Source organism: Ornithodoros turicata, unplaced genomic scaffold (assembly GCF_037126465.1).
Source record: "Ornithodoros turicata isolate Travis unplaced genomic scaffold, ASM3712646v1 Chromosome31, whole genome shotgun sequence".
Classification (NCBI taxonomy): Eukaryota; Metazoa; Arthropoda; class Arachnida; order Ixodida; family Argasidae; genus Ornithodoros; species Ornithodoros turicata.
The window spans coordinates 308,847-321,594 of NW_026999355.1; the positions used below are offsets into that span (position 1 = coordinate 308,847).

Genomic DNA, 12,748 nt, shown 5'->3' on the forward strand with positions numbered 1-12,748 from the left:
TTTAAGTTATAACTAGGGTCTGAGGCTTTTGAGAAATATATAATGCTGAATTGGGGGGGGGGCTGAGCAGAACTGCCGGAAGCCACGTACACGGCAGCGTTTTTCAGTGACGACACAGCGGCGACTTTTTTTTAGCTAGTTTTACAGCGGCGACTTCTCGACACATATGAGTTCTGCGGGCGCCTCAGAAGCATGCGCAGAGACTTGTCAGAGACTCAGAATCTGTCGACTACTGATATTCGCACAAGAACGCTTGTCGTCGACGCGTGGCAACATCGGCACACGTCACTTGCTCTGTCCGCGTACCATGCGTTTCGGGTGGTCGTCCGCGGGCGTTTCTTCGCACTGCGTACAGTGACGGTCCCAAGGCGGGAGGGGGCATTGTGGGCGGTCGCCCCCCCCCAAAAGCATACCTTGGTCCAGTTTTCGTCTCTTTCCCTGTGACACTCTCAAGGAGAGCAAAGAGGGCGCACCCCCAAACTTGTTACTCATAAGACTTCCCATCGTCTAGCATACCAATCCTTCCCGCTGACCCCAACACACAACAGAGGGGACCTAGCTAGGATGACATGATACATAGGATGCTAGCTAGGTCGACATGAATGCGATCCAGGTAGAGTACAACAGGCTTTATGCTGGGCACTATACCTAAAATGGATTACCAGTGATAGGATTTTGTGCGAGAAAAGGTTGAGCCCATGTCCAGAACCCCTCCCCCCCCTCGCACCCAAATGGATCCCGGCTGGCTAAAGGCTCGCAGACGTCGCCCACCCAAAGTACTTCGCTGGGACCCGCCCCTGACTGCGTACAAGGCCACATCATACGCACAATGTTTTGACGCTGGGGAAAGTGCGTCCCGTGCGTGTCGCCCTCATGGTTGCAGTGTCACCTCCTTCCGTCGGTGATCCCTCCGTCCTCCACTACTGCAGTCGTGCGCCGTGCTTCCGCGTCGCGTGACAAAAGGGCCCTAGCTCGGGTAGAAGTCGGTTTTTACCCTAATCGCTAAATGTGCGATTCGAGGGGTAAATTCGGAGAAGAATCGGGTAAAACCCGAAAACCTCAGGCCCTAGTTAGAACTTTATTGTACAGAGCACTAAAGGAGAAATTATTCGATACTTTTCATTCATATCTAACTATAGAATGCTGATCACAATTCATTGCCAAAGGAGTAAAAACAGGGCAGCTTCTAGTTTTGGAAGCCCTACATGATCAGTGCTTCCAGAAGGGGGCTCATTATTTCAATCCCCGCATCACCACCAGCAATGGGGTAGAATATCGCCCTGGTGATGAAACTCCCCATTTATCATCTTGTTGTTGCTTCCAGAAGAGAATATAAATAAACTTTCCACAGACCTCTTCGTCCGAGTAACCGGAAGGGTCGATGATGTGGGACGTCTGTGAGAACTGTTGGTTGGTTCCTCTCTTGTAATGATATGTCTCAGAGCTCATACTGGAGTTGCGAGGTGTGTACCTGGAGACATGTATTACACAATTAGACAATTGACAATTAGAATTAGAATTGATTATTGACAATTAGAAGCGTACAAGGTACTTTAAGAAGGCATAATACCTGGGCTTGTACAGACAGAACATTTTTTTCAGACAAAGAGGGCAAAACTGGCACTTTGCAAATATTGTGCTGATGTAAGAGACTTATTAGCAATATAAATTATTAGCTGCTTCTTAGCTCCTTGTTGATAGGAGCACGATATTCAAATGAACTCTTGCAAACCCACAGCGGTATTAGTACATCAGTACGAGGCAATTCCATTAATTCAAACACCAATGAGAAAAAAGGCTTGTTCGAATAAAGCGGAGTTTGAACTATAGGGGTGCTGGTGCCGGTAAAACCCCTGACACTAAGGACGGTGAAATGTGCAACACAATCTGGACCGCATACACAAGTTGTCTATTGAGGGATTCCGTTCGGAAAAGTGGCGAGTTCCTGCAATATAGAATTCGCCTATAAATCTGTTGCTGGATGTATCGTAGAAGAAACTTGCATCGGCCTATTTATACTAAGTACTCTTACCAGAACTATGCCAAGGACTGTTTGCATAAAAGCTGAGTATGAGTCTCAGGCTTAATCTCAATAGCCTTTGCTGTGCATTAAACACCCGCTCGCTGCTCATGCGAGAAGCGCTGCCAAAGATACTGAGAATGAGTCTGAGACGAGTACTCAATTTTTATGTGAATGGGCCCAGAAAACGTTTACTGTGCAATGTATTGAACTGTTTGTGAGGCACGGATAATTTGGCAGAGTTGCACTCTAAAGAACTTGGATTCTGCATAAAGATTCATGCTTCCCTAACGAACATCAAAGAGAATCTCAGGCTATAACTAGGGCCTTGTGTTTTCGGGTTTTATCTTTTTTGAAAATCAGGGGTAAAAATAGGGAGGAGGGGGTAAAAATCGAGTTTTATTTAAGCAGCCATAAAACAGGGTAAAATCATGCAATATCGGGTGGAAAATGGAGAAAGGATGCTTCCCACACTTTAGATTAACAGAAGATACGGAACAGATGTGCGGTCCTTGGTGTTCTCCAGTGCCCATATCAGTGGCTGAATTGGCACTTTGATAAGTTAGTTTTCGGGGTTTTTTTTCGGGTTTTACCCTAAGTGGATGATGGTGCGAATTGGGCGTAAAAAACGTATTGTACCCTAAAACACAAGGCCCTAGCTATAACCTACACCAGAGCAAAAACAAAAAGCCCACAATATCGAAGTATGAGCGCTTTCTTGCACAGAAGAACTTCAATGGCTTCTGCTTGTACAAGGAGTCCTTTACGATGCAATCTACTACCCTCCGTCTGCAGCCTCTATGTTGTGTCAACCTTTTCATGTCCCTCAGGCTCAAGTTTCCTATTACTGTATCAATTTTCACCAGCATGACAGTTTTTGCCTTTTTTTTTCAAGTTTCTCTTCCAGCGTTCTAACCACGACCTACTAGATTATAGCGACCATGTTGTACGGACCCCTTCCCAGAGCAGCATTTGGAGGCTAGTGGTGGCGCTACTCATCGGCCTGGTTATTGCTTCCTCAATTTCTACTGTACTCTATACTTTAGCTTACCTTAGAATTTTTGTACAAGCGGTGGATGTCCCACGAGAGGAGCTTCCTTGTAAATTTGATTATCATCATCGTTCTACGCGTTTTCATAGAAACTGTTGCTGTCGTCTGCTTCAGTAATCGTGCATCCGCTTCTGCGCATTCAAAATTGAAATTTCCATCGTCCAATCATGATGCAGATCTTGCGGGCCGATGAGTAGCGCCCCTAGCGGATGGGCTCCTCATTGGGTTTGCCGATTACGACATGGTCGCTACAATCTAGTAGGTCGTGGTACTAACAAAAAACATGTTTTTGGAGCTTCATGGTAGTTGCAGCTCTATTACGAAACTGGAATTGCGAGGCCATCACAGAAGGACTTTCTTAAAAGGTATCTTCTAGTGAAAACTTACACGATGCCAGTCGGTGTAATCTCTTCTGAACAGAAATAATGGATAGTGATTGCACAGCGGACATCTGAATCGAAGGTGAATTCTATGTTGTACAAGTAGGGCTGCCTTTGAGGCTGTTCCACTTCATTGCTTACTATCTCGGTCTTCTTGGTGTCCAGAATCCTGTAATAGGAAGAGCAAAGGCAATTAGTTCATCAGTTAATTTTGAGAAATTGCAGTACAATTACCTGACGAAGCGCACAGATTCCTTTCTTATGTTGATCAGACTGCGCAGTGGTCGCGTTGGCTCATTTGCTTGTGGAGCAGGGTACGGAAACTGGGAAAAAAAAAGTACTTATCGTAGTTCAAAACTTTTCAGAACCTCTGAAAAAGCATCCGACACAAACACACAAAAAGAAGGCAACTTTTACCCTGAAACTCACGATACACCACTTAATTTTCTGTTCACTCTAACGTGCTTTGACGTAAACATGCATTCGTCACTAACCAACATTCCCGCCCTAGCAAGCCAGCCAGTCTTGGCTAATCCCTCCCTTACACAATCCTTTAACGAGCCAAAGCAACATAAGGATGAACCTTAGTTCCATGAGACATTATACACGTGTTTTCTCGTACTGCAAAGTGCACGGTTACTCACGAAAGTGTAAGTTTAAAGGTAATAAAGCTTGATTTGCAAACAATTGTGCACTATTTGAGGGAACAATTTCATTTCTTACGCATGGAATTATATCTGGTCTCTAAGTAACGCAGATATTCATATCGTGACAGCTAGTCAGCACAGTAACCATGCCTCATTAGTTTTCTTTTTTCTTTTTGCTTCGGTGGTAGCGCCGCGAAGCAACTGTGGCTACGAGCGGCGTACAGATGTGGACAGATGGAGAGAGGACAGGACGAAGGAGTGGGGGACAGGGGGGGTTAGTGTGAGTCCTGGGCCGACTTCAAGGGAACTGTGCCAACATTTGTCTGGAAAGTCTGCTGGAAACGCCAGGAAAAACCCCAGACAGCACAGCCAGTGCGGTGATTCGAACCCACGTCACTTCCAAGTCGAGACGTGGAAACCTCACTAGTTGCATGGGAAAGGCTCGCCTTGAGAAGCACACTGGTCCTCACTTGAGCTCTCTTGGAAAGCCCGCTGCACATGACCCCATTCACACATGTGGCCAAGTTCAAGAATACACTCCCAGCTGTTTCCAGCCATGCCAATATTTCCAATAACAGAGACTGTTTTTCTGGGCATTGTCCTTATAATTCGTCATTACTGAAGTGTATTTTGCATAAAGTGCTCTGAAAGCCTGGGAAGCTTCTTAAAAAGAAAGCGGAATATCATTTTCCAGCAAGATGACGATTTGAGTTTTAATGGGGTAATAGCAGTTCAAGCTTTATAGAGCAAGTACGACCAATCTAAAAAAACTCTGTGTATAGTGGCTTAAGAGTAGATATGGAGTTGTTACACACTTCACAAGTCATTAGGATAGATACTAGAGTAAAGTCATTAGGATAGCCAATGTCTTTAAAAGGAACACTCGACAAAAGGGCTGGGTACGCTAAAGACGCAAAAGGTACTTGACCATGGATCTCATATAATAGTCAGGTTGATAAGAAAATGCAGGAAGAAGGGTCGCTCACCACAATGGAGAGACTGAGCACTGAGGAGACGCACTGAGGAAACTCAGTGCTGCACCAAGTAAAAATGTACAAGTCATGTGGGTGTGTCCAAATCTTGATCTGCATCATAAAACTTCCTGTAGCTGGTTTTCGAGACTATGTGTGTGGCTCCGTGTATTAGGTTTCACCACTTGCAGCCTATTCTGCTTCCGCATATTCCAGAACTGCTGCCACTTCACACGGAACGGCTTTTTCGGAGCTGACAAGAGGTCAACCAGTACCATGTCTGCTGGCTCTTGGCTCAGAAGCAGTATTTTCCTACCTTCACAATATTTTACTGTTCTGGAAGTGTGGTTAAAACAGTCCATGTATAACTTAAGATATCACTCCAGCTCACAACCTTTTGAAATTTTAGCTGGTCCAGTTCGTTGGTGTCACAACCACAACAGACCTCTATGTACAGACGTAGGATGCGAGAATTTTGGTGTGATCATTAAAACAAACAAAAGTGAAAAATGGAGTGTATAGATGCACCTGCAGTATCTCTTATCTTTCGTGACAATCGTGATGGTAAGATGGAATAACAAGACAGAAAAGTGAATTCAGAGGAAACGATTCCTGAGCAAAAGGTGGCCATCATACCTTTTCAGCCAGGTTTATTCTAGTGTCTCAGATGTTAATTTACTCACCGGCGTTGGTTTGCCACCCAGAAAGTTTAGATCCGTGTTCTCTCCAAAGAGGTACGCTTCAGGCTGATTCGTATCGAAGCGCTCGCCTCCCATTATAAAATGACTGGCGAAGAAGTTGCCTACGTGAACACAGAAAAAAATAGTGATTTAATCCGAAACATTATACGAACTGTTCCTCCTTTTTTTCATCATTTTGTGGTTGTGCTTACCAGACTTCGGCGGGTATCTATAAGCACTGCTGCTCACAGAATCCGTTTCTTCAACACTAACGTTCTGTCTACTTAGTAGTCCCCCCATTATTGTTTATTTTGTCAGTCACACATTACACGGGCATGTTTAGGTATCCACAAATCCGGTCTGTCACCATGCAGGAAGACAGCTGAAACAGCTGCTGTTGCATCGATGTTTTGGCTCTCGTGTTGACATCGTCTATACCATCTTGCGCAGGAGTCTTCAACACGGTTTGACATGCTGCACACATGGCATATTCAAGAGCTTAGCAGCGGAAAGCTACATAACGCAGGCAAACAACAAGCTTTGGCAACAAAACAGCACATTTCCGTTGCCAGCAGTGCCCCAGAGAGATGGTCACAGGGTTTCGTGATAGATGTCAGCATATGTGAGCACTATTTAGGTAAGGTTGGTCGTTTGGTTTCGATATTCTTGCTAATGCTCATCTGCATTAAATTTCCTCTCACTTATCACGACATAAAAAGACATAGTTACTAAGACATAGTTTATGACATATACACGACTAATGCTTTTTCAAGTCGGAAACTTATAATGGCCATTATCACTCACTACATCGCTACCGCAGATCGCAGCGCCACAAAGGTAAAAACGTGGTTTGTGTGGTGGTGTCCGTCGGTGTCGCTTATGCTGGCGAATGCTTCGCGAATTGTGAATGTCCTAATGTTCCCGGCATTACTAAACCATCGTTGGAAGTGTAAAAATGTCTTTATAAAGTGAACAACGTATACTCATCCTCTACAGAACAGAACCGTGAACTCTGTGAGCGCAACCGCTGTGAGGTCTGTTGACTGTAGCCGGAATCATGACGAAAATATCCGAACCATTCTCGGTGATGACTGTCTCCAACGACGTTACCACGTTTGGTGACATGTGTGTCCAACCTGGTCCAACTGCCACGTCTGTGATTGTAACGCACGACTCGATGTCCGCATCGTTGATTGAAATCGACGACGACCGGGCAGTCAAGGTGCGAACTTGGCACACCAAATTAACGTCACCGTTCACGTGTCCCGTTGTGTACGACCCCACAAAGGAGCAGTACATAGCGGTGTACCGCAGAACAATTTCATTCATTTCACCCGAAGAGACAAGCAGCGTTAAACGCAAATCCGTTCAGCTTGCCTGTGCTCCGTACCGCGTTCTGTCGCGACCACACGATGAGCCTCTCGTGGTATTCCAAGATGGGTCGCTTTTCACACTCACAGCGGCATGTAACGGTGCGTGCTCGAGTGTAGACGCCAGCGAGCAAGTTGTGCACGTTGAGCTGAACACCACTGACAAAGCCACGTTTGTTCTAACGGTGACGGATGCAGGAAGCGAGCACAAGTGTAAACTCGTGAGAGCTGATTCAGCAGATGTGAGCACAGTGTTCAGTGTATCATTGACTACGCTGCTATGCAGTAGTAAGATGTTGTCTTGCTGCCTGTCTGATGGAAAGCCTCTGATATTGTTGTCAGATGGCACGCTCGCAGTAGTCACAGAGAACGGCCATTCCGAAATTAGCAAGCTGTCCGTAGACATCTTGCCGTCAGCCAGGACCAAGATTTTTGCATTAGACGCACAACGCATCCTCGTAGTGTCTCAGGATCGACTGGTCATATGGGCTCTGCCACTGCAGACATGTGAAGCAAGTCAGCTGGTAAAAGTGCGGCAAGCAGCAGTTATTGGAAATCTAGTGTTTCTGCTGCGTCCTGATCTTCTGCTTTCCTGCGTTCTGCTCTCTGTTGGTCCGACACAGCTATCCAGACTCGTCGGTCTTGGAGCAGCTCGGTCCAATGAGACAGCATCTGACAGTTTGGATGCAGCAGGCACACGAAAGGAAATGTGCCTCGATATGGGAAAAGTATGTTGTAGATCATATTATACACATTGGGTTCATCACGCTACACAAGATGAGTTAATCCGCAATAGGTTGGTTCGGACAAATAGCTTATGTGTATAAGGAATGAGATGAAACAAAGTAGAAGAAATTTTGCTCTCAAAGGCATTGTCATTCGGCAGCTACTGCCTCTGTGGTGCAGAACAAAATTGTCTGAAAATTGGGTGTTATGTAAGCAGCAAGATATGGCAGTTACATATTCCATAAATTTGCCAAAGATGCTGTCGGAATAGCACAGAATTCTGCGTGATTGTGTAACACCCTTTAGTCTCACCATGTGTGCGTAAATATACATGTGTAAAAAAATCACATTTTGGGGAGAGACTGGTATGGTGGTACAGCAACACCACCACGGGCAGCTAGGAGTAATGTAGGTGTAGATTGTAATGGCAAACCCAGCATTTCCTCTTTCTTCATTATATTTTCTTTTCCCATCTACACATAAATCAAAATGATGTCAATGTGCTTGACACTAACGTGAGTTTGCTTGACTGAATGATTGTTGGAAGTCTCCTAAAATGTTCCAGTGCAACTCCAAAGCTCCCGTCACTGTTTGTTGTGGCGCGTCCGCTTTTACCAAATTTTTCCCCAATCCCGCTGACTTCGTTTTAACGAGAGTTTACTGTATCTGGGACAACTTCGAGTAAAGCGTTGAGACTTATTTAATAACGTTGCGCAATACTTCTCACGTAAATGCAGACAGAAGCCGTTGCAGAGTGTAATGACCTTCACCATTGATCATCCCAGGTAGCTCTGGAGCCATCAGAAGACCAGTTGGTGCTGACGGTTCGTAACCTACTCTGCAACAAGCTGGACGAGTCAGCCATGAACGCAGCACTGAACACACCTTATTCTGCCGACCGCCTCCTACACAGTCTCCAACATGGCATCTCCTTAGATGAGGCCAAAGCCCTCATTGGTTACCTGTTGTCCTTCCTGGAGTCTTATTCGCTTGGAGACTCCGTTCCAATGCAGAAGGCTCTCGACTGGCTCTGCTGTATCATTGATGCTCACCTACCGCGTCTGCTACTTTCCAACAAGAAGGAAGTTGGCCATCTCCTGGAGCGCGCATGCCGCGTTGTGGAAGGTGTTCAGAAGCTCTTTGTGGACCTAGATCACGTGGAACAGTGGTTGCTGTCGCAGAGATTGGGACAGCTCAAGTTTGACAGCTCTGCTCTTTATACCATTGAGATCATGGAAATCTAAATAACTTGGTGAAATAGATATTTTCTGTTTAACGTTTCCGGATGGTTAACGTGATGTGGTTTATGTGCCAGCAAAGTTTTCAAATTGAGAGTGCCACTGGTCAAAATTTTGAAACCCAGTCGTTGCACCAGGATCTGCCCTTGTTCGAGCTGGTTCATCTGCAAAACAGACTTTCAGCACTAGCACAGCATGAACAATTCTACAACACCACCGTTCAAAACTTTGCTGGTGTGTTCCAAGTGCCATACACATTAAAAATGTGTATACACACACACACACACATCTACAAGGTGTTTGGTACAACACTGTTACCTAACCCTTAGAAATAGGATGCATGACATAAAAATTTGTAGCCTCCCGGACGACACTCGTAAATGTTTCTGCCACGCACTATGGCAGTTTGCATTAACGTCGTACATTAATCAGCAACCTGCATAGATCACAGCAGGCAGCGCAAAAGCTCACAGTGTGCTGTGGGTGTTATGTTCTCCGGACCTCTGCTGTGCATGCGCAACTTTGGTGGGACTTGCATGTTATTCTGTGTGTTGACACTCAGCAGTGCGAGGCTCCTTGCAAGTCTGCTCAAATTTCCTGTGGCTGCATTTGAGATCTACTCTGAGAAGTGTAGAAAAAAAAAAAGGCACCGAACAGCATAACCTTGCATACATAATACATACATACTTGCATTAATTACCTTGCAATAATGTTGTCCCATGCAAACGAGGAATGCGATGCCGTGTGGTAGTGATGATCGCCGACAATCATGTTGTGCAATGCACATAAATTCTTAGTGTGTTGAAGAAATAACTAAATATTTGTTGTAAAGCCAAGCCGAAGGTTATAGTTCACATGTAACACAAAATCAAATTAAGTGAAAGAGTAATCCTCATATAGATATGGCTTTGTCCAGAACATCATGTGTGAAAGGAATGAAAGGACAAATTTCTTGATGCCTTGTGGTCTGTACAAGAGACAGCGCTACAGGTATTGCAAGTTGTCTATTAAGCTGATTCTGTTAATTGAGCTTGAAAACTGGCCAAGCAAGGGTAATCGTTTTTCTTCATGATTTACAAGGCCTACAGTTACAACACTATCAAGTCAAAATTGCAAGGTTTTTCAGAAGGTTTCTACAAATTTTCACACCCCAAAATCCTAAAATTGGTCGTTTGGTGGAAGTTTTTGCATTTGTGTAGCTGCTGGTTCCTCCCAAAGGTCCTGACTCCTCTGCAAGAAGAAAATAAACCACAACTACGCCTCTTGTTGTCAACATGCAGTGGCATCACTAGGGTATGTGTCAACAGACGTGGGATCTTTTTGTGTCACACCCCCAATAATGGATTCCTTTCCACTATTTCGGATTTGATTTAGACAAATACAATCATACCACACCCAGAAAAAATAAAATCATGCGCTCGCAGAGAGCTCATGTTGTTCTTGGTGGTGTCACGTCGCAGTGAAAGAGAGGAAGTGGTGGTACTAGTGTGGTGTGTCACCTGATGTCAACCACCAGTCACTAAAAATGATAGGTTGCATGATGAGGTCCTCAGTTGGCGTCGCCTTTTCCACTTCGCAGTGGTTGAGATTGATCCAACAGTTTTGTAAACAGTTCTAGCAAGAGTGCTTCACAAGCAACAGATTTTGTGGTGTTGAATTCCTGAGTAAATCTTACGAAAAGCCCCGCAATTTCAATTAGCATACCGTATTGCGGCAATAGGCTTCCGAATTCATGAAGAAAAAATGCCATCCTTGGTGAGTAGTTTCCCCAGAAATCGACCTGTGGGAGAGTAGCGAGCTTCCAATCGCAGGCGGATATATGTTTATGGATACATGTTTTTCTTTTTTTTGGTATTGGTAGCCAAGCTGTAACTGGCAATCGCAGAAATTTGATGGGGGGAGGTGCGAAGAACCAAGGCGGTTCACACCTCAAATCCCTGCCATTGGTTGGCTAATTTTCAAGTTCAATTAACAAAATTAGCTTAAATGTGACAACTGCAAACTGCAATATTGTTCGTATAGTGTTGTGGCAAAAACTCTTATGAGTGTCACCGAAGGGGGTTGCAAATTTTTAGGTCATGCTGTCTGTTTTTAAGGATTACATAACACTTTCTTGCCAGACAACGTGTATGAAGGGTATATTCGCACCTGTTACACCTACTTATCTGAAAATGAAAAGAGCACGGAGGAGGAGGACTCGAAAACAAATATGTCAGGAGGAGTAGAAATTTGCACTAGAAGCCCTGGGATATATATTTGCACAGCAGCGCGCCATCTTGGAGCGCTAAGACAACTTACAATGTCATGGTTCAGGAATGGTACTTCCCTCTTGGCTGCCAGTGACCGCGTCAGGTGAGTCACCCAATAGCGAGGCACGCACCTTCTTGTTCGTTTTGCAGTTGCATTTCGCACCACCTCTCCCGCGTCTGGCCTGGTCGCTTTAACTAGCGGACGATTCTCGGCAGCCCATAAAAAGTGCACACGAAGTAGATGCCGTCGCACACCAGGAGCAGCATGGGCGAGATCGCCGCCGCTGTGTGTAAACTTTTCTTTTTTAAATTCTGTGTCAGCACTTCAAAACAACTGCGGCTATAAATGGCATACAGACGTGGACAGGTGGAGAGAGGACAGTAGAAAGTGGGGGATAGAGGGGTTAGTATGCATTCTCAGACGGACTTTGGGGAACTGTGTCATATTCATCTGGAAAACCTAGAGAAAACCTCAGACACCACAGCCAGCGTGTGCTTTCGAACCCGCGTCACCTCCCAGTCTTGGCGTGGAAAGCGGAGACTGGGAGGTGACACGGGTTCGAATGTGCCGGCAGACCTTACAGACTATGTCGGCAGTTCCCCGTAAAGTCTGCAAGGGATGGGTACTAATCCCCACTCCTTCCTGCTGTCCTCTCTCCATCAGTTCATATCTGTAGTTGCTTCATGTAGTGCTGTAGTGGCACTAACACATAATTTTAAAAACAAAAAAATCTGTAAACTAATTGTAACTAAAGGAATTCGTGGTTCCCGAAGGAAATATTGTGGTTCCTGAAGGTAATACGTTTGTATCCTGCGGTAAGAGAATCTATGTTCCAAGTGCCTTCCGTGCTCCTTTACGGGTTGAACTGAATTTAAGCTTAAAGTGAACATTTTTAAGCCCCAATAGTAAAATAAATGGAATGAATTTATATTCAGCAAACTTTTGCCACAAGTTACAAGCACTCTGATCAATTTTCAGTCCCAACAAGTTGAATTTTGCGGATCGAGCTTCCGAATTTGCCAAGTCAACGTAATGAATCTTTGTTGTTTTCCTCTTTTCAGTAACAGAAAATGCATATTGGGATTTCTTTAGCTATTGCCATTGCAGTAGGGAATATAGGCTGTACATAATGGAATCCGGGAAATCTGACATACACATTGTTTCTGGTAAGAAATATTACATCGACTTGGCAAATTTTAGGATTCACTTCACAGAAATTTTATTTTCAGTGACTGAAAACTGAACAAAGTGTGCATAAGCCATAGCAAAAGTTTGCTAAAGATTAATGCCACTGATCCCATAATGCCATGACAACTAGATTGTTTGACAGAATTTTGTGACACACAACACCCTATATCAGCAACAATGAGAGGAAACTAGACACCTCTGGGACAAAGCGAACCTCGTAGACCGCA

General features: G+C 44.7%; 2 protein-coding genes across 3 annotated transcripts in view; one reads left to right on the forward strand and one right to left on the reverse strand.

The window, feature by feature from the left end:
* LOC135373708 (E3 ubiquitin-protein ligase MGRN1-like) overlaps positions 1-6,348 on the reverse strand; it is a 39,738-nt gene extending 33,390 nt beyond the window's left edge. For both annotated transcript variants that reach the window (XM_064606781.1, XM_064606782.1), the window contains exons 1-5: positions 5,962-6,348; positions 5,753-5,871; positions 3,686-3,774; positions 3,459-3,620; positions 1,354-1,471 (exon numbers count right to left, since the gene is read on the reverse strand). In XM_064606781.1, the coding sequence (XP_064462851.1) occupies positions 1,354-1,471; positions 3,459-3,620; positions 3,686-3,774; positions 5,753-5,871; positions 5,962-6,049 (576 nt within the window). In that variant the 5' untranslated portion in view covers positions 6,050-6,348. The remainder of the gene's footprint in view (positions 1-1,353; positions 1,472-3,458; positions 3,621-3,685; positions 3,775-5,752; positions 5,872-5,961) is intronic.
* A 222-nt stretch (positions 6,349-6,570) lies between these two features.
* LOC135373710 (nucleolar protein 11-like) lies at positions 6,571-9,126 on the forward strand. The gene is made up of 2 exons (XM_064606783.1): positions 6,571-7,847; positions 8,631-9,126. Exons 1-2 carry the CDS (start codon positions 6,807-6,809, stop codon positions 9,087-9,089), a joined length of 1,500 nt encoding a protein of 499 aa, XP_064462853.1. The 5' UTR covers positions 6,571-6,806; the 3' UTR covers positions 9,090-9,126.
* Positions 9,127-12,748: the final 3,622 nt, after the last annotated feature.